This window comes from Nothobranchius furzeri, chromosome 17 (genome assembly GCF_043380555.1).
Source record: "Nothobranchius furzeri strain GRZ-AD chromosome 17, NfurGRZ-RIMD1, whole genome shotgun sequence".
Taxonomy (NCBI): Eukaryota; Metazoa; Chordata; class Actinopteri; order Cyprinodontiformes; family Nothobranchiidae; genus Nothobranchius; species Nothobranchius furzeri.
The window spans coordinates 51,033,482-51,052,863 of NC_091757.1; the positions used below are offsets into that span (position 1 = coordinate 51,033,482).

The following is a 19,382-nucleotide window of genomic DNA, read 5'->3' on the forward strand; positions in this document are numbered from 1 at the left end:
ACTTGAGGTAGGACCTCTCTCCCGACCCGGAGTTGGCACGCCACCCTTTTCCGGTCTAGAACCATGGTCTCAGATTTGGAGACATTTGTACAATAGGATATTTAGATTGTAAGGATGTGATATTATATTGTACAAACAGGATAAACATTTTTTTTGTAAGAACATGATAATATATTGTATCAATGTGAAAGTTATATTTTTGGAACAATAAAGTTATGTCAACATAATATTGCTCTAATTTTATTTTGCATGGGTGGGAGCTCTGTGCTTCCATAGACCAGAGATAAAAACAAACTCAAAACTTATTTTTTTTAAAGTTAAGATACACATTTGCTGGTTATGTATTGCTGTTGAACTTCTTAGAGTAGCAAGAAATTATCTCATAGATGCTTTAAACCTAGTTTATCTTTGACTGTACTATTGCACAAACTTTACTTTCAGCTGTGAAGCAGTTATAGTAAAACTGATAACAAATACATTTTAGTTACGATTTGGCTAAACTTAAAATACGTATTTCAAAGTTAATTAAATATTTAAAATGTCAAATCGAGCTCACATGGAAAACTACAATATGGTGTCGCGTGAATGTGACGTCATCACCACGGGACACTGAAGAGGGACTTGGGAGAGCATTTCTTTCAAAACAAACGTGTTTTAGTGATGCTCAGAGGTACGTTTGCTGTTTTTTTTTATTATCATAACGTACTCCACATTTTGAGGAGAGTTGGTGCTTGTTTTGGCAACTCGGTTGTTATTTTTAAACCGCTAAGCTTTTACTGTCGCTCTGGACAACAGCGTCTGCTAAATACATAAACATACTGACATAAAACAAGTTCCGGTGTTGTTTGTCGCGCACGTGCAGACAGATTGGCATTCTCTGCAGGTTCGCTCAGATGTCAGCATTTTATTTTTATCAGGACTTTAAAAATAAAACACCACGACTGTTAAAACGGAATAGTTCCTCCTTCACGCTGGCTTTTGTCAAATTGTGACAAAAATGTTAGCTATCTAAATGAAATCTGTATTATGATGCCATTTCATACACTCTTGACAATATAATTACATTTCCCTAGACTCTTCTATGTTACAGTACAGTTTTCTTTAATTTGGGCACGTACCTTTGCAAACAATCACTTAATTCAGTGTTTCTGCTCCAAATGGTGATTAAACCCCGAGCCTTCCTCGTGCCTTCTTTAAAAAAATGATGGATTCGAAATGAACGCTCAGAAAGCTGCAGATAAATTAGATCTAAATAAAAATACAATAGTTGTGTAGAAAATATTTGATCCTTCATATCAGCACTCTCACATTATAGAGAGAAGCATGCACCTCAGCCTAAGGGAGGGTGTAATGCACCAGCTTGTAGTTTTGTCTTAAATATGCCCCAATTACAGTAATAAAAGTTTTAACAAAGAGCAATTCTCCTTTTTCCTGGTTTAGCTCTTCAGTGATTGGCATCATCGTTGTGACATGGAGCCAGATGGGGACCTCAACCCAGACGCAGATGACCTCCCGCTTCGAGCTAATACTAAACACATACTTGTCAGACATTATGTGTTGGACCTGATGGTTCATTGTGACAAGAGGGTCATCAGTGGAAGTATTGTTCTTTTTTTGGAGCCTTGCTCTTCAGGGGGGGCTAAGGCTGAGGATGACATTGAGCCTGAAGCTGGTGACATTGGGACTAAATATCAAGACACTGCTGCACTCGGAGAAGACGCAGCACGCACTGAGAGGACTGAAACAAGGATGGAGAAGATACGTGACACAGGAGACGATACCGAAGGTGACAGCCGTAACATTCAGGCTTCACAGTTGTGGCAAACCACCAGTTGTGCGGATTTCACCTTCGTGTTGGACTGCTGTGATCTTGATGTGTTAAAGGTGGAGGAGGTGGACGTCACTCCTCTGTCAGATGTGTTGGGCCTCCCGTCAAACCTTGCATCAGAAAGGTCACAACTGGCCCTCATCCAGAACCTTTTCTCCATTCCCTCTACGCAGTGGAGGCAGAAGCATCGGTTGTTTTCGCTTTGTAGCCGTGCTCCGGGTGGAGACTCGCTGCATTTTTACAGAGATCGTTGGAGTCTGCAGGTGAGGAAGGCAGGCGTCACCACACCTCAAGAGTTCCCTCGTGTTGTCAAGATCTCCTACAAGACGACGCCATCAGGAGGCTCGGTGAGGTGGACCAATGACCAGGACCACAGGTTTGTCTTCAGCTGCATCCTTCTGCAAACATTAGTTTCATTTTCACAGCTATACGTAAGAAAATAATAATACTAATTTCCAAAAGCACCCCAGGCTGTTTTACTCTTTTCTAAATGGGGTGTTTTGCATTTGCGAGTGTTTGGTGCATCTTTGCAGCAATGAAAGGAGAGTTGTTTATAGTTTGCTGTTGTTTACCCTTCCAGGATGTGTGTTTACACTGCCGGTTCTCCCATCAACAACCGAGCCCTCTTCCCCTGCCAGGAGCCGCCTGTTGCCATGTCAACGTGGCAGGCAACCGTACGGGCCCCTAGTGAGTGTGTGGTTTTGATGAGTGGAGAGGAGCAGGCTGTTCCTGCTGAGGACGGGGACACACGTAAGCTCTGACGCCTGTTAGAAGTCAAATGGATTCTCTTTTGTCTTGTTAGGAAAATGACACCTGAGATGCCTCAGAACCATCGGCAATAATGACTTTAAGTTGCGTCGTTTTTCCTCTGAAATCATTAATACAGATTAAGAAGGACTGTTACAACAGATTCATCTACAGGCCACTAATATACTTTATTTTATTGCATTTAGACAAAGTACTTTTTAAAAACACTAATATTTATTTTTTTGTTCCTGGTTTTAGAAAAATTCTTTCCACACCTCAGATAATTTTACCCCACCACTCAGACGCAGTGTTGACATCTGTTCCTCTCATGCCAGTCAGTCATGTGGGTTGGACTAGCGGAGGCATGATGGACCCGTCCTCTTGTCCGAGCCAAAGGAATCATGAATGAGCATAGCTAAAATTGTTTTCTGCAGCCTGGATTAGAATATTACAGCAGTAAAATCTAAACTAATCGATTTAAGAATCTTTTTTTGATTAGCAGTAAATGTTTTTTAATAGTTCACTCTTCTCCGTTTAATGTCATAAAAGGCCAAAGCTACACAGTTAATTACAAGAATTATTTAAAATTGTTAAAGACTTGAATGCATTTACATCTTTCCCAAATGTCTTTGTTAACATTTTCATCCATCCATCCATCTTTGTCCACTTATCTGGGCTCGGGTCGCAGGGGCACCAGCCTAAGCAGAGAGGCCTATGGGCCATTCCCATCTGTACCGGGTCGGCCCGGGCCGGGTAGCGTAGGTTGTTTACATATCTGGGTGGCCTGGTATTTTTCCGGGCCAACCAAGGCTCATTCTCAGCCCTCTTCTCGAGGGGGTCTGCTTCAGGCCGACCAGGGCCAACACACCCACTGCTGACAGCAAATCCACACCTTCCATTAGAGCAAGCCTCTGATTGGTGGGTAGAATCAGCCCACATGGGCTTAAGACAAGGATGTGTGGAATCAACCGGGCCAGGCTGGGGCCGACTGGGGCTACCCGGCCTGGGCCGACCCGGTACAGATGGGAATGGCCCAATAGACTTCCCTCTACCCAGGCACTTGGGCCAGCTCCTCTGGGGGAATCCTAAGGCGTTCCCAGGCCAGACAAGAAACATAGTCCCACCAGATTTCCTGAGTCTACCCTTGGGTCTTCTCCCAGTTGGACTTGCCCGGGGAAACCCAGTGAAGCATCCCAACCAAGTGCCTGAGTCACCTTCACCGACTTCTCTCAACGTGCTCTCTCTCTCAAAGAAGCAGCGGCTCTACTTCAAGCCCCTCCCAGACGACTGTTCTTCTCACCCTATCTCTAATGGAGAGCCCAGACACCCTGCGGAGAAAACTCATTCCAGCCGCTTGTATCCCCGATCTCGTTCTTATGGTCACTACCCAAAGCTTGTGAGCATAGGTGAGGGTAGGAACGAGATCGAACGGTGAATCAAGAGCGTTTCCATCCGGCTCAGCTCTCTCTTCACCACGACAGACCGGTACAACGCCTGCATCACTGCAGACGTTGTACCATCTTTTCCTCACTCGTGAAGACGCTGAGGTACTTAAACTCCTCCACTTGGAGCAGGACCTCATCCCTGACCCAAAGAGGGCAAGATTCTCATCCCAGCTGCTTCAGAGACAGCTGGAGATCAGCAACAGGATGGAATCATCTGCAAAAAGCAGAGACAAAGTGCAACATTTTCAACCATTCCTCTTTTTTTTTAAATTCCATGCAGATTTCTTAATCTGGAATTATTACGTCACAATGCCCATGCCTGCATCCACCTTCACTCTGGCCGTGGGCCACTGGCACCAAGTCCCAGCAGAAACCCCTCCAGCACTGAAAAAAGTGGCTGAAGTCAGTCCGGATCGTGGTGAATGGACCGAGCCTGAGCTTGTGACAGAACCTGCAGGATTTTCTGGTGAAAACCAAAAGAGCTCCCAGCTTCAGACTGGCAGGTATTTAAATCATTTTCCTGCATCCATTTTTTTTTGTAGGGCCTCCTCCTCTCCAGACTGTTATTAACCCGAGTCTGGCCCTTCGACATTCCTTGGTGTGACTTTCCCCTCAGCAGACCAAAAACGGTGCGTTTAAGGGTGGGTTTGGTTCATTAATGACCTTTTTATTGTATTATAAATAAGTTCAAGCTTGACCATAGGCCATTGGTTGTGTAAGCCAATAAGAGTAAAAATGTTAACGTGAATATAACTTTTTACTGAAGAGGAGGAAGTAAAGTTTGGAACATTAAAGAGGCCAAGTTTCCTGTGGGCATGGCGGTGCTAGGCTGGTGTCTCCTCTCCACAGGCCAGCAGGTTGGCAGTCCTGCCAGTGGTTTCCAGTAATCCTCCCCCTCCACTCAAAACTTTCCTTCAGCAACAGCCCATCCGTAGCCCCATGAGTCCCAAACTACAGCACAAGGGAGGCTTTCATTTTCAGCGAATGACTGGAGGGAAACTTGGCCGTTGCTCTTCACCTTTGGAAAATTTGCATTGACGAGGACAGACTCAGCTCTGAATATTAGATTATATTGACATCTTTGGTATTATTTGATAGCTGTAGATTATATTTTACATATTTTCGTGCTTATTAAAGAGAATATTTAATAAACAAATGTTCTTGTTTGTTTTCATCCACCACAGAGGAGACCAGGCAACCAGCTCCGACTCTGCACGCTGTCACTCCTCCCATGAGGATGAGAAGCTCTCCGCAACTGATTATCCAGGCATGGCAGATGACGCCATCTCTTGTTCCCATGGCGACTACCCTTGCCGGTTTTCCGAGCGGTCGGCTGGGTCCCAGCGGGTGATTCCACACCGTGTATTTAGCCCCGTCTGCCTGCTCCAGAAGGCCCAGGTGGAGTTCTGTCAACGAGCCGCTGAGACTTCCGCTAATTAGATTTTATGAGATTAGAAGAGACAGTTAGTGTTGGTTAATGTTAGTGTCAAAATGCCAGAGGTTTTCAGCTGCCGTCTCCCAGCGGAACGGTGAGTCGATTCCCATGTGGGGGGAGTGTGTGTTCGCCAAAATAACATGTATCACATCAAAGATTTGAGTTTGTTCAGTTAGTCCTGGCTGTCCCTAGGTCTCTTTAGGGATGCTATAAATGTATGTGAAACAAAGCACGGCATCTGTAGGTACAGAAATAGAATGAAAGCTTCTATTTATTTTATTGCTTTGCTTTTTTTGCAGATGGGAGTCTTAAAGCTGCTGCCTCGATGTTTGGCCGCGGCTCACGCTGTCCTCGGGGTGCACCCGTTTCCCCGTCTGGATGTTCTTATTGTCCCTGCAGGGTTCTCCAGTCTGGGCATGGCCAGGTATTTGACATTTCTGTCTTTAATAAGAAAGAGAAAAGTGGCGGAAAGTAAAAGTGATTAGCCTGGTGTATGAAAAGCAAAGCGTGGGGTTGTGAAATCTGGAGGCTTTCTTGATCTACGTGTACTCTGGGTTGTATTAAGTGATCTTCTGCATGCAGAGAGATAGAAAACAAACAGGGAGAACATGTCGGCATATTCACTAAACCATACAGCTAAGCCAACAGATGATAAATAGCCAATTTATTCCTTCATTTGATGCATTTGAAGACATTTTCCTCTTCTACATTAGATTTCTTGTTGTAAAAGCGTGTTTGACAAATACTTAATGCACAAACAATTTCGTATCCCTGATATGAAATAATAATGGTGTTCATTTTATTTGTGTCTTTAGTCACATGACTGATGTACAGCCAATCCCAACATTCGGTCTTTGTTTTGGCCTTCATCAAATCCTGAGGGGAATTTCTGGCTCCAAACGGCTCAGCTCTTCAGAATGTTTACCAGCTATTAACCAAATTGTTTGCTAAATAGGGCATGGTAGATTGTTTACAGGGGGTTTAATAGCATTTCTATTCCTTTCACAAAAATCTGTTGCCTTCTGCGGCTGAAATATTGATTTTAGAAGCAGTTTGGTTTGGAAAAGCGTTCGTTTTTGCTTGTGCTGTTTTTCATAAAGGTGTTTACAGACTTACTCTCAGGCAGGGATGCAAATTCTGTTTTCCATAAGTGAGGAACAACCAAAACTGTTTTCTCCAGCTTTCTTCGTGTAGCTTCTTCTTTAATTTCTCAAGTAAAAAAAAAAAAAGTCCTGGAATTCATGATTAATGACATATTTTGCATTTCAAACCTCCTCAATCTGTCTCACTTTGCTCTGCTGATTCTCTTTTCTGAAATTCCTTCTGAATTAAACATTCCTACCAAATCTTTCTTAAAAATGTTCCCATTCGTCATTGCGCCTTTTTTCTCCCAATGTGACTGATTAATAGGCTTTGAGACTTCAGACTTGCTAGCAGAAATTGCTAAGCTGAGTCCCATTCTGTCCCGCTCTGAACTTGAGACTGTTCTCCACACCTTCATCTCCTCACGCTTAGACTACTGTAACTCTCTTTTCACGTGTCTGAGCAGAACCTCCCTGAACCGTCTACAGGTGGTTCAGAACGCCTGTGCTCGGCTTCTGACCAAGTCCTCCAAACACACCCACATCACCCCGCTTCTCCTCCAGCTTCACTGGCTGCCAGTCAACTTCAGGGTTCATTTCAAATGACCCGCACTTGTATAGCGCCTCTCAGAGTAAGGACTCCAAAGTGCTTTACACTACAGTGTATCATTCATCCATTCACACACTCATTCACACACTGATGGTGATGAGCTACGATGTAGCCACAGCTGCCCTGGGGTGCACTGACACCCCAGTCTATAGGGCCTTACATGGACAAGCACCATCTTACATTGGTGACTTTCTTAGTCCCTACACCCCCAGCAGGTCCCTGAGGTCCAGTGATCAAAGCCTACTGGTTGTGCAGCACCAGGCTAAAGACCAAAGGTGACAGATCATCTGCTGCTGTGGCCCCCAGACTCTGGAACTCTCTCCCCCTGAGTCTGAGATCAGTGGACTCAGTGGTCTCCTTTAAAAAGCAGCTGAAGACTCACTTGTTCAAGCTGGCTTTTGTATGACCTTCTTCACCACTCTCTCTTTATTCTGCTCTCCCCACCTATTCCACCTTCCTCAGGATCCACTGATTTCTCTCTTTCCTGTTCACTCTCTCTCTTAACTTTTTTTAATCACAATTGTCTATTTTTGCACATTTTAAATATATTTTTAAACATTTTCTAAATGCTTTTTAATATTTTTACATTTTTTTGTTTTTGTGAAGCGCCTCGTGATTTTCATCTTGAGAAGCGCTATAGAAATGATCTTTTCTTCTTCTAGTGCGTGTATAGATGGATCTTTTGATCTAAATATATATTGTCTATAAATAGATGGATGGACAGAATAAATGTATACATCCAAGGAAATTTAACCATACAGTTCTTAAGCTGGACAAGAACAACTAAGAAATAAGTGAGCAAGTTATTATTATGTTTATTTATTTAGGAGACGCTTTTATCCAAAGCGACTTACAATTTATAACCTATAGGGTATGTTGTGATCTGTGGGGGAAACCCACGCATGCATGGGGAGAACACGCAACTCCACGCAGAAAGGCCGCAGCCGAGCCGAGTTTCGAACCAGCAACCTTTGTGCTGCGAGGCAACAGTGCTAACCACTGTTCCACCATGCAGCCAAGTTAATATTAGCAATAATTTTCTAGCTTCACTTTTTTCAGTTTCTTGACTTGTCTCACTGAGAGGGCATGATGGGGTTATTGCCTGCACTAACTTATCATCCAAGCGGTTTCTGCTTCATTTTTATTAGTAAGTACATTTATATTTCTGTACTTTATTTTGCTGGTTGAATGGGGAAAAGGCTGTGCATTTAATGTAACACTGCTTGTCAGAGATGGGTTGACATATAACGTGTTGGGGCTGGCTGATTGACTGGGTACAAAGGCTAGCTAGCAGAGGCTTTGCTGGTTCACCGCGGTGAAAGATTTGCGGGGGTAAGCTGTGCTGCTTACCTGTGGAGCTCTGAGGGAGATTACTGAAACACCGCTGCTCATTGTGTTGATTTTGGAGTTGCTTTATCTCGCTTCTTTTGCTAAAAGTGCCCGAAAAACCTCTGTTAGCTTGAGTTAGCATGTAGCTAATCTCCCGCTGATCTCCAACTGGGGCGGAGCATGACCTCACGTAGGCGGCCAGGGCTCCCGGGTCCAATCGCAGCGGTCAGAGGCTCTGCTTGTATTTTATCAGTCGGTAACATTGCTTCGCAGCTCATGGAAGCCAATCGACCGCGCGGGTCAGCTACTCTGGAGCTCCTTCTTAACTTTGTGGGTTAGCCAAGTTAGCTAGTTGCTACTGGTTCATTGTTCCAACCACAGCCCCAGCCTCAGCTCCACCTCTTTGCCCATTTTTCGATTGTCTGGGCATGACGAGATGTGTGACATGGCCAAAATGGCAGTGGTGGTTTCAGCCAATGGACATTATTTGTCCAAAGTACATATGTTGATGTGTAACCTAACATATTTCTACAATAACAAGTAAAGATGGTTTCTCAGTGAACTTGCTCTTTAACCCATCACCAGCTCTTGTTTACAATTTTTCACTAAGTCAGTCATTTGCTTTCTGTGTTATTATTACTCTAGGAGTGTTGAGGCCTGTTGTTTTTGCCATTCTTCTCTGTCACCTTTACTTTAATAAAAAAAACAATCTCTTCTCAATCTGGCCTTTAGCGTTCCACCATAGTGACAGGTTTCTGGAAATTCAGTCGTTTCGGAGGGCCTACGGTGCCTTTTTAGCTTTAGCTGCTGAGAGCTTTGTTAGTAAAGTTAAAATTAGAATTTGAAGCTAAATAAAGGTTATCAGTGTCTGGTCTTGTTTTTAAATGTTACTGATAAAGCAATGCAATTAGAGCGATCATTAAACATCCCCGTGTCTGCGGTCTGTAACCACAGTCGCTCTTTTTTTTTCTTTCTTCCTCTGTCTGCCTTCCCTCTTTTCCTCTTAGGCCTCCCTCGAGAAAATAAAAACCCCAGACAGGATATGAGCTCATAGCAGAAAGCACATTGTGCATAAACGTCTGACGTCACTAGATATTTTCAACGATAGAGGGCGATGAGGGTTCTAATCTTGGCTTTGCTCTCAGATCCAAAACAAAGTGTTCTTTGATCCGTCTAAAACCTTTCCCCATTTCCAGCTAATTTTCCTCAGTGCCATGTTTACTTTGAACGGACTTCAAGTCGTGACACAGACGCGGCTCTGCTGTGCTTTTTGTCTGACAGTCTTCTGTTTCTTAAGATGATAGCACTCTGACACTTTTATTATTTTTTCCTTATTTCCACTTAGCTTCAGCTAACTGAAAGGAGATTTAGGTTCTTCATTAAGCTTCACACGGCACCTGGACTGACTCCCTAGAAAACGCGGCTTGGTTCTCAGCCCAAATGTCTACTCAACTGTATCCTCCCCTCAACGCCGGTGGTTCTGTCCTGGATGTCGCTGCGCTGAAACGTGGGTTTGTGCCACAGGGAGGCTGGGAGGTCAACCAAAATTGAAGAGTAGATTAAGACGTAGATGAGAGAGAAAAATGAAGAGGGCAAAGGCGGGGTTCACAACAGGCCAGTGGTTTCCTGGGATGTGGGAGAGGATGTGTGGATTATTCCCAGCAACAAAAGCCATTAGTCCCTGGAAGGACTTCAGAGACTGGTGCCATTTAATCTCCAGATTGGGAGGTATGTGGGCCCCGGTGGTTGGGATCAGGCCAAATGCCGTTTTTGTGCAAGTGCCCCAGCGAAAACAGCAGGAATGGAGGGGCTTTGGGGCTGGGGCGGGGAGCTGTGGCAAGAAGGCATAAAGCTGTTGCAGTGTGATACACAGAGGAGAAACCGGCAGAGCGAGGGGAGGAATCACAGCGGCGTGAAGTTTTTGTACCGAGATACGTGAGGGAGGGCAGGAAACAAGATTAGGAAGTCAAGCAAGGGCATGTGTTCAAGTTCTGTTACACACACACACACACACACACACACACACACACACACACACACACGCACGCACGCACGCACGCACACACACACCATATTTACATACGCTCACAGGACTGTGGCAAGCTCCCCCCAAACAAATCTGCTGCCATCTCCCCATGCTGTTAGTGAAACTTTTAAGGTGTGAGGGAGAGGAGGAACAAATGAAGCAACAGTTAAACATTGCAATGCTTTCGTTCTTTTTTAAACACAGAAACAGTTTTGTTTACCTGTTTTGTAGCTACAGTTTCGCCGACGGCTGCCGCGTCAGCCTGAAGAAGCCGGCAGCCATCGGCGAAACTGTAGCTACAAAACAGGTAAACAAAACTGTTTCTGTGTTTAAAAAAGAACGAAAGCATGGAATTAGAACCACGACACAGTAAGAACACACCTAAGAAGTTAAACATTGATTGAGGGACTCAGACAATGTGGTATTTCGTTGAGCACGGCTCGGGTGGGGGGGTCCCTTGAAGTTAATTCTTTAACCAGTTTATACAAAACCCCATTGTCTCGAGTGATGGGAGGACACCAGCATGATGTAAACTAACACCCAAAACACAACGGGTTAGCTCAGATATGTCAGTCATCCACCCCCCCCCCTTCCCCGAGCACTTGTATGTAGTAATAATACTTTTGCATGCAGAATAGTACAGGTCTGTCTTTACTTTTATGTGCCTTAGCTCAAGCATAATCTCTTAATCATATCAAGATTACGTCATTTGGGTCCGACTGGGAGTGACAGGAAGGGCACGGCATTTCCTCCCGCTCTTTGAAGCCGAGGCCCGTGCGTCCCAAAGTGCTGGCTGGACATGCAGGACTAATCTGGGACCGCTGTGTACCCAAATGAAGACGTGTTCAGCTTCCATGAGAGAGTGGTGGTGCTTTCCCCACGAGTGGTGCAATAGGCCTGAGTGCTGAGGGTCATGTGGGTTCAGGTTTGCTTCACTGCAGATGGGAACATCCCCATGCTTGTGCTTGTACTAAATGGATGTGTGTGTTGTCAAAACAACGATGTAAAGATATTTATTGTGAAGGAATGATGTCAGAGGAATTTTAAACGGATTATTCGAGGCTTGGTCTTATCTTCATCAGATAAACATTCTGTCCGTTCTACTTGCATTTCTTACATTCAGCTTCTCTGATTATTGTTGTTTCTTCAACCGAAAAACAACCGCTTGTTTTACAGACACTTTTGTTAGGCGGTTATAGTTCTACAGCCACAGTGGTTTGTTTCCCCTACTAATTTACTCTGCCTCTTATTTTTTGTCACACTTAAAGGGACATTATGGAAGTTTGACAGCCAAAACATGTATAGAAATAATAAATGTCTTCTTCATACATTCTCCTGCAATGCCCTGGTCCTGTAGAATAAGCCCTGGTATTTTTACTGTGATTGCCTGTTTTTCTGTAAAATCACAGAAAAAGAGAGATGCTCGGGTCGAGCAGGCTGCTTCATGCGCGTTCACGCTCAGGCATAGCCCGTAGCATTTGCTATCAGTAGCTTTAGCAGCAGAGAGAGAGGCAGTGCCACTTTGTCGCTGTTCCTAACGCCTAGTGACAAAGCTAGCTACATTTCTGAGGATCCTTAGCTACTTTCTGTAGAACTTTCTTCTAGATATTTCCTGCAAATTAGCAACAAAATAGCCATTTTCGCCTTTAACCGTTCTTTGAACGTTGTTTCAGCTGTCATCAAGGATATAAATGTTACAGATACAAAGGACGTCACTGGCGCTTTAGCTCACCTAGTAAGACGTCTGACTCCCATGCAGAAGAGCTGGGTTTGATTCTGGATGTGAACATAGTTCATTTGGAGTTTCGTTTTTACGTTAATGATACTTTTTTTACAGTAAGATGCCCAAATTTTTATTTGAGACTCGCCGAACGGCATTGAATTCACAGATAAAAAAGATGTGGGTTCAACTTTCATTTTGGAACAATTTTTCAAGCAAGGGAAGGGAATGATCTGAGCATGCAGGAGGACTGACCCATCATAAACCTTTTTCGGCTGTGCTGAAGAGAAAGGTACAGAACCAAATTATTTAATTAATTAGCTGCGTGTTCTCCTGTCCTCTATCCTCCGACACACACACACACACACACACACACACACACACACACACACACACACACACACACACACACAAGGGACTGTCTAAGCTGTTATTTTTGTTAAGGAGTGTGCACGTACAGCATGCGCGCCTCGTGCACGAGCCTGCTATTGAAGCTGCCATTACGCTTTTGGCCTGAGGGGGCAATCACGAGCATAAAAATTCAAAACTCCGTAAAGTCCCTTTAAATTGTCACTTTGTTTGGAGAGCTGAGTTGAATTTCACTGGCCAAACCCAGTCTTGGTATCTGCAGAACCTGTCCATCCTTCCATCTGTCAATCCATCCACCCAACCGTCTGTCCGTTCATTCAATTTTCAATTTATTTAATAATCAGGACAGTGCATGTTAACAGTCAGTCACGCTGAAACATGCCAGAGTTAGCCATAGGCTAGTTTACATCTGTAGTCCTGTGCCAGTTGTACAGTCGGCATCCTAGGGAGGACATTATGAAACACCTAAACAATCATAAGTAAATTATATGAAGATTGTTATAGAAAAGCTACATTAGTCCGGTACAAAATTGAACATCACATTAGTCCAATGTAGAAAAAAAGTAGCATGAAAGCAGTACTAAATAAATGTTTGTAACAAAATGAACAGGATGATAGTCCTAAGTAGCGAATGCAAAAAAGGTTCGAGTACACACGGAGAAAAAACATACAACCGGCTGTTAAGATGTAACTTATAAAAGATCTGATTTACATTATTCTTAAAAGCATAAACATGGAATAAATTAGGGCAGTATTAATATTATTAGTATAAGCTTACAACATGCAGTAATTATAGTTAAGAGTCAAAGGACAATACAGCCTAAGAACACAGGATGGCAGTGCAGGAGGTCAGTTTTGGCAGGTTTGATTATTGATGAGCCAGTTTTTCAAATGGGTGTGGAATAAGGTGTACGTACAGATCTCTCTGATTGATGTTGGGATGCTGTTCCATTCCTGAGCTGCCCTAACACAGAAGGATGACTGACCTAGTGTACCTTTTCTTAGAGGGATGATGCAGTCACCTCTGGACGCTCCTCTATTGAGTCTGTGTGTGGATGTTCTGATCTTCACAAATTCACTGAGAGGTGGTGGGGCCATACCATGTCAGATTTTGTACATTTGACATCCATCCATCCATCCATCCATCCATCTATCCATCCATCCATCCATCCCTCCCTCCCTCCCTCCCTCCCTCCCTCCCTCCTTGCTTGCTTGCTTGCTTATCCAGGGTCGGGTCGCAGGGGCAGTAGCCTAAGCAGGGAGGCCCAGACTTTCTTCTCCCCAGCCACTTGGGCCAGCTCCTCCGGGAGAATCCTAAGGCGTTCCCTGGCCAGCCAAGAGACATAGTCCCTCTAGCGTGTCCTGGGTCTTCCTTTAGGTCCTCTCCCATTTGGACAAACCTTACCAGGGAGGCATCCAGGAGGCTAGATACCTGAGCCACCTCAACTGGCTCCTCTCGATGCGGAGGAGCAGCGGGTCTACTCCGAGCCCCTCCCGGATGACCGAGCTTCTCGCCTAATCTCTAAAGGGGAGCCCAGACACCCTGTGGAGAAAACCCGTTTTGGCCGCTTGAATCTGCGGTCTCGTTCTTTCGGTCACTACCCAAAGACCTTTAGATGAGAGTTGGAACGTAGATCGACAATTAAATCGCTGACTGGTTGTAACTCTGTAGGACATCATATCTGCAGATGTCGCCAGAACAATTTACATTTGTAAATTTGGAAGAGCTGCTGGTGCAGCGTGGCAGAAGGAAAATAAAATCAACAGTGTTTGCAGTTCTTTAAGATCGCCGTTTATGAACTCCCAAAACCAAAAAAGTGGTATAAATTTCCCCCACAATGCTGTAATTCACTGTACTTTGTTGTCTCTCGAAACACCATAAAAACGCTTCTTCTGACTGGTCATTGAACACTGCTTTTTACATGACACAGCCATTCTCCCTGTCCTCAAAATGATTAAATTACGTTGTACTTTGGCAGGAAAAACTTTAGATGTTATTAATGTCCGTGGACGCCTTTTGGCGCCCGTCAGTGACGTCACTCACTGCTGAAGCACTCATCCTATCATAGTTCTGAAAGACACGGCAGCTGAGAGGACCGAGCGATCGCATCTCCTGGCCACTTTTCCCTCTTCCTGAAATTTCCCAGAATTCATAGGAAAAACATTTCAAAGAGAAAACCTTGGTTTACCAAAAACAACACAAAGGCCATCCACATTTATCAAAAACACATCTTGACTAAGGCTGTCGCGGTTGAGGAATTCCCCCTGCGGTGATTCAGGGTGGCTTAATATTGCGGTGTGCGATATTATTGCAGCCCTTTTTTTATTGCAGTACTATCTAAACATAATGTTTACACATTTAAAAAAGGTTAAAAATTGCCGTGCCTTCTTTTATAACACTTTACTGAATGCAGATCAAAGGGCAGTAACAACACAGATCGCAGTAACGTTTGTTTCTCTGACAGTCGGAGTCCGACTGAACTTAAAAACAACAAAATTCAGGAGGTTAAACTTTTAAATGCAAATTTGGCTGCAGCATCTAACAAATAAGAAACAAGTCCCCATTTTGTTTAGTTGTTTAAAATCAAGCATAAAAAATTACATGTACCGGGCGCGCGCGTGCCGGGGCGGGCGCACTATCATTTCACTTTCACACACGAATGACGGTGATTTATAGCTCGGTCACGTCCTTGTTGCCCACAAGGAAAACCAGCATGTTAACCATATACGGTTTGAGAGAGGATCTGAGAGGGGAGGCAACATTTCCAGCAACACTGAAAACCCTCTCGGATGGTGCGCTCGTTGCACGCACACGTACCTGCGTGCGACTCTGGCGAGCAAAGGGAATCTCTCCCAGTTGTTGCTCCACCATGTCAGGGGGGTTTCTTTAGGGTGGATGCGTTCCTCCTGCAGGTAGCGAGTGAGCTCCAGCTCGGCTCAAACTCTCTTCAGGACGGTTGCAGAAGCAGTGCTTGTCCGGGACTTCAGCAGGCCTCCGAGCGTTTATTTATTTATTTATTTTTGCCGCTGGTGGCAGCTCTGTCTCGGCCAAGGACTCTGGCTGCGCAGCAGCTGACGTACTGAAAACCAAAGTGCTCCCAAAGGAGCGAAGTAACGTTTCGTTTTGATACCAGTGCAGCCATCCTTCTCAACATGCATCATTGAGTTGAACCAAGTTCAGTAATCGCGGTGGCCCATGATGCAGCGCGGTGGGCTTCTTCATATTGCGATATTTCATTTTTGCGGTTACCGCGACAGCCCTAATCTTGACCCAATGGCTGTGGGGAAAAATGCTCTGCCATCTACCAGTCTGATCTTTGTTCTTGACCCTTTTCTTGCTGGAAAACTCTCCAGTGTAGCTAAACGTGGGCCAAAAGTTCCCCCCCAGCAACACTTACTTTACTTGAATTTGAAATTTGCTTGCTGACGTGAGTCGTATAAGCCACAAAGCAAACAGAAGAAACCTGTACAGAAGTATACTTTTTCCTCGGCACCATGAGCTGCAATTATTATCCTGATACGACTTGTTTTATTTTCTGTAATTCTGTTTCAAGTGTCTGTTTCAAATCAGAGTAAAAAAGGGGATCAAGCTGTTAAACTACTAGTTGGACTTCCGGCAGAGCCTAACTGTTCAGTCATGAATCTGTCACTGGGTGAAACTATGACCGATGTACACCTCTTGACCTCTTTAAGGTGGCACAAGAGGATTTTCAGGCTTACTTCAGCTGATTGCTGTGTTTGTTTATGGACTAGCAGGAAGTTACACTGGACATCAGTTCCTGTAGACAGGAACAGGAGTGTCTGGGGAGTTCTCTCCGCTCCCCGAGATAACCCACTGCGGCTGTTGGTTTACCACCTGTGGTGTTTGTCATCTTTTACAGGACATGAGCAGACCTCGGAACCGAGCAGAGCTCACTGACCACTCCCTAAACCCCAAACCCTAACCCTAAATCATCACAATTTGTCATTTACCACATGCTTTCATCCAACAGGACCCACAGTTGGTGGAATCGTGCAGCAAATGAGCAGATTTGTACAATGTTTGCTTCACGTTACTATTAAAAACAACAACAGAGCTAAAAATGAGACGGTTATGCTGATCCAAGATCTGATGGTGTCTCGTGTCCTGACTCTTCACTGAGTTGTCCTGTCCTTTTTTTTCAACCCCCTTTAGGTCATTTCCTCCCCAATCTTTCCACTATCTGTCTTTCCTTCTAGCCTCTGATGTCTCTGTGGATTTCTTTCCTTTTTGCACTCTTCCCCAGTTTGATCTGCAAAGTAACCTTAGAAGTGTGTGACACAGACCCGCTCTTTCAGGAGGCAGGTGGGGAGTACCGGTTAGGGAGGGCAGCGTGTTGGGGGAGCTGCGCACTCTGGCACGGAGGGCAGCTGTTAATCAAAGCCAAGAAAAAGGTGTTTCTATTCTTCCCACCTTGAGTGGATCTCCCTTTTGACTTTGTCCACACAAAAGGTCCTGGGGAGTTCCAGAAAAATAGTCCCATCATGCATGCCTGCGCCTGAACCGACAGACTAGGAGTATTGTGCCGGCTTTTTAAGTGATTGCAGGTAGATGGGATTTTTAGCTGAACTTTGCTTCTTTTTATTTGACTGTTGTTCGCTTTACTTCCTTTGGAAAGCACACAGGAAAGCCCCCAAACCCCACAAGGAGAGGAGGCCACTACTATCCATCTCCACTTGCTTCCTTGTCTCTGTCACTTTTTTTTTCTCTTGCTCAGACAGCGCTCTGTACTCCTAATGAAGATAGCAGGATGCCGTTTAGCAAGTGTTTTGTTATTGCAGGAGCATTCCTTTGCAGTTATCTCAGGCTTCACCTTTCTCCCTCTGTCTGCCGTGTAATTTTACCCCCACTGCTATGGTCTGAAGCACTCAAGGAGAACTCTTTAGAAACCTTTACATTTAGTTTTGTTTCTCCACTGGAATAAATCATTTCAGATGCCTTTTAAATGATATTTTTAAATCTGTTACTTGAATTATCTTCACCACAGGTTATTATTTTAAAATTAAACTAATTTCAACATATTTTTTATATGTTTAACACAAAAACAGACCCTTTTTTGCTAGAACTCTGGCTAGAGCCTTTGGTTATGAAGGTGTATGACTTTCATTCACAGGGCTTGTGACCTTAGTGTGAGGCTGAGAGAGCTGTTTATGATCTTTGCATACATCCTGAGGTAAACACTAAATGTTACACCTAATGTTGTTTTTATGTGAAAGACAAACATTTTGAATGTCCTTGTGTAATAAAGTTAAAAAGTTAAAGTTTAAGTCCCATTAGTTGTCACACACTCAGGTGTGTGTGTGCGAAATTTGTTCTCCGCATTTGACCCATCCCCTGGGGGAGCGGTGAGCTGCAGACACGGCCGCGCTCGGGAACTATTTGGTGGTTTAACCCCCCAATCCAACCCCTTAATGCTGAGTGTCAAGCAGGGAGGCATTGGGTCCCATTTTTTCAAAGTCTTTGGTATGACCCGACCAGGAATCGAACCCCTGATCTCCCAGTCTCAGGGCGGACACTCTACCACTAGACCACTGAGAAAGGTACGATTCGAGCTAATCCTGACAAAACTCATTTGAAACAAGTGCTATGAAATGCTCTTGGGTTAGCTTTAGAGCAGGGGTGTTCAAAGGAAGGCCTGCGGGCTGTTTGTGGATTACGTGAGTCCTGCAGCGGCGAGTCCGTGTTTGGTATAGTAATTTGGCCTTCCGGCAATGGCTGCTGATGCAGATGGACATTCAGGGGCTCGGCACACGGGAGGCGACAAACGACCGCGATCAGCGAAATTCGTCGCTGTCGCTTTTATTACCCGACACACGGGAGGCGATCCGCGGCCAGCGGCAAAGCCGTTCTGTTCCATGGCGAAATCAAAACTTCCGTTGTTTTGCTTGGCTGTGTCAGGTTGGAGGGAATTAAGGTTATTTAAGCTGTTCAGAGTTAATAAAGTGGTAGATATGATGTTTCACAAGGTGCTGCTAGAGTTATGTGAAATCTTACTTCTGATTTTACTATAAAACATAATAATAATCAACTTCTCCTTCATGTTTGCTCGGAGGTGTACGGAGCATCCTGTCCGCTCATTGGTCAGTGAATGAAACCTCCATTGATTGGTCCTCGTCCGGGCGATAGCGATGAAAAGTTGAAAATATTTCAACTTTCTGGGATCGCGTCGCTGGGTCGCCTGCGCACGACACGTGCACGAGCGCAAAATTTTACACGCACATTTTTTGCGTTCCGCTTAGTAGGAGGGAGACCCGCGATTATCGCTTTGTCGCGCATGTCTCATTGAAAATGAATGGAGGAGAGGCGATGTCGCCTCCCGTGTGTCGAGCCCATAAATCTGTGGTTGACGAAACCATTTTCAGAACATTTTTTAATGTTTCTTTCTGATTACAATTGGTCACTCTGAGTTTTTCATGCAGGCTGAACATGAACAACGTCTCCTACACTTCTCCTGCATTAGCTTTTGATAGGAAATAGACGGTAAAAATAAGTGATTTGAAAATCCTCACAGATCTACATCACACAGTGAATTAGCATTCATGGACTATCCGATCTTGACTCACAATGGGAAAGGCTGTTGTTTTAGCGTCCAGGAATCAGCAGCGGACATCTATGCTAGTTTAAGCTAACTGTTAGCATTAGCAACTTCACCATAGTGCTGCTCAATTAATCGAATTAATCGAAGGTGATATTACTCAAAAATAAAGAACTGTAATATAATTATTTGGTTGTTAACATCTACCAGGAGTCTGAACATATTACACCAGTCCTA

General features: G+C 44.4%; 1 protein-coding gene across 4 annotated transcripts in view; it reads left to right on the forward strand.

Moving 5' to 3' along the window:
* The first annotated feature begins 554 nt into the window (after positions 1 to 554).
* The window catches only part of aopep (aminopeptidase O (putative)), a 124,344-nt gene continuing 105,516 nt past the window's right edge, over positions 555 to 19,382 (forward strand). For 2 of the 4 annotated variants that reach the window (XR_008559229.2, XR_011517021.1), the window contains exons 1-6: positions 555 to 670; positions 1,441 to 2,204; positions 2,409 to 2,578; positions 4,301 to 4,523; positions 5,205 to 5,418; positions 5,755 to 5,879. Coding sequence is in view for 2 of the 4 variants with exons in the window: in XM_015972850.3 (XP_015828336.1) it covers positions 1,471 to 2,204; positions 2,409 to 2,578; positions 4,301 to 4,523; positions 5,205 to 5,418; positions 5,755 to 5,879 (1,466 nt within the window). In the remaining 2 variants the exon portion in view is untranslated. The remainder of the gene's footprint in view (positions 671 to 1,440; positions 2,205 to 2,408; positions 2,579 to 4,300; positions 4,524 to 5,204; positions 5,419 to 5,754; positions 5,880 to 19,382) is intronic. The other 2 variants (XM_015972850.3, XM_070546141.1) reach the window with 1 other exon arrangement.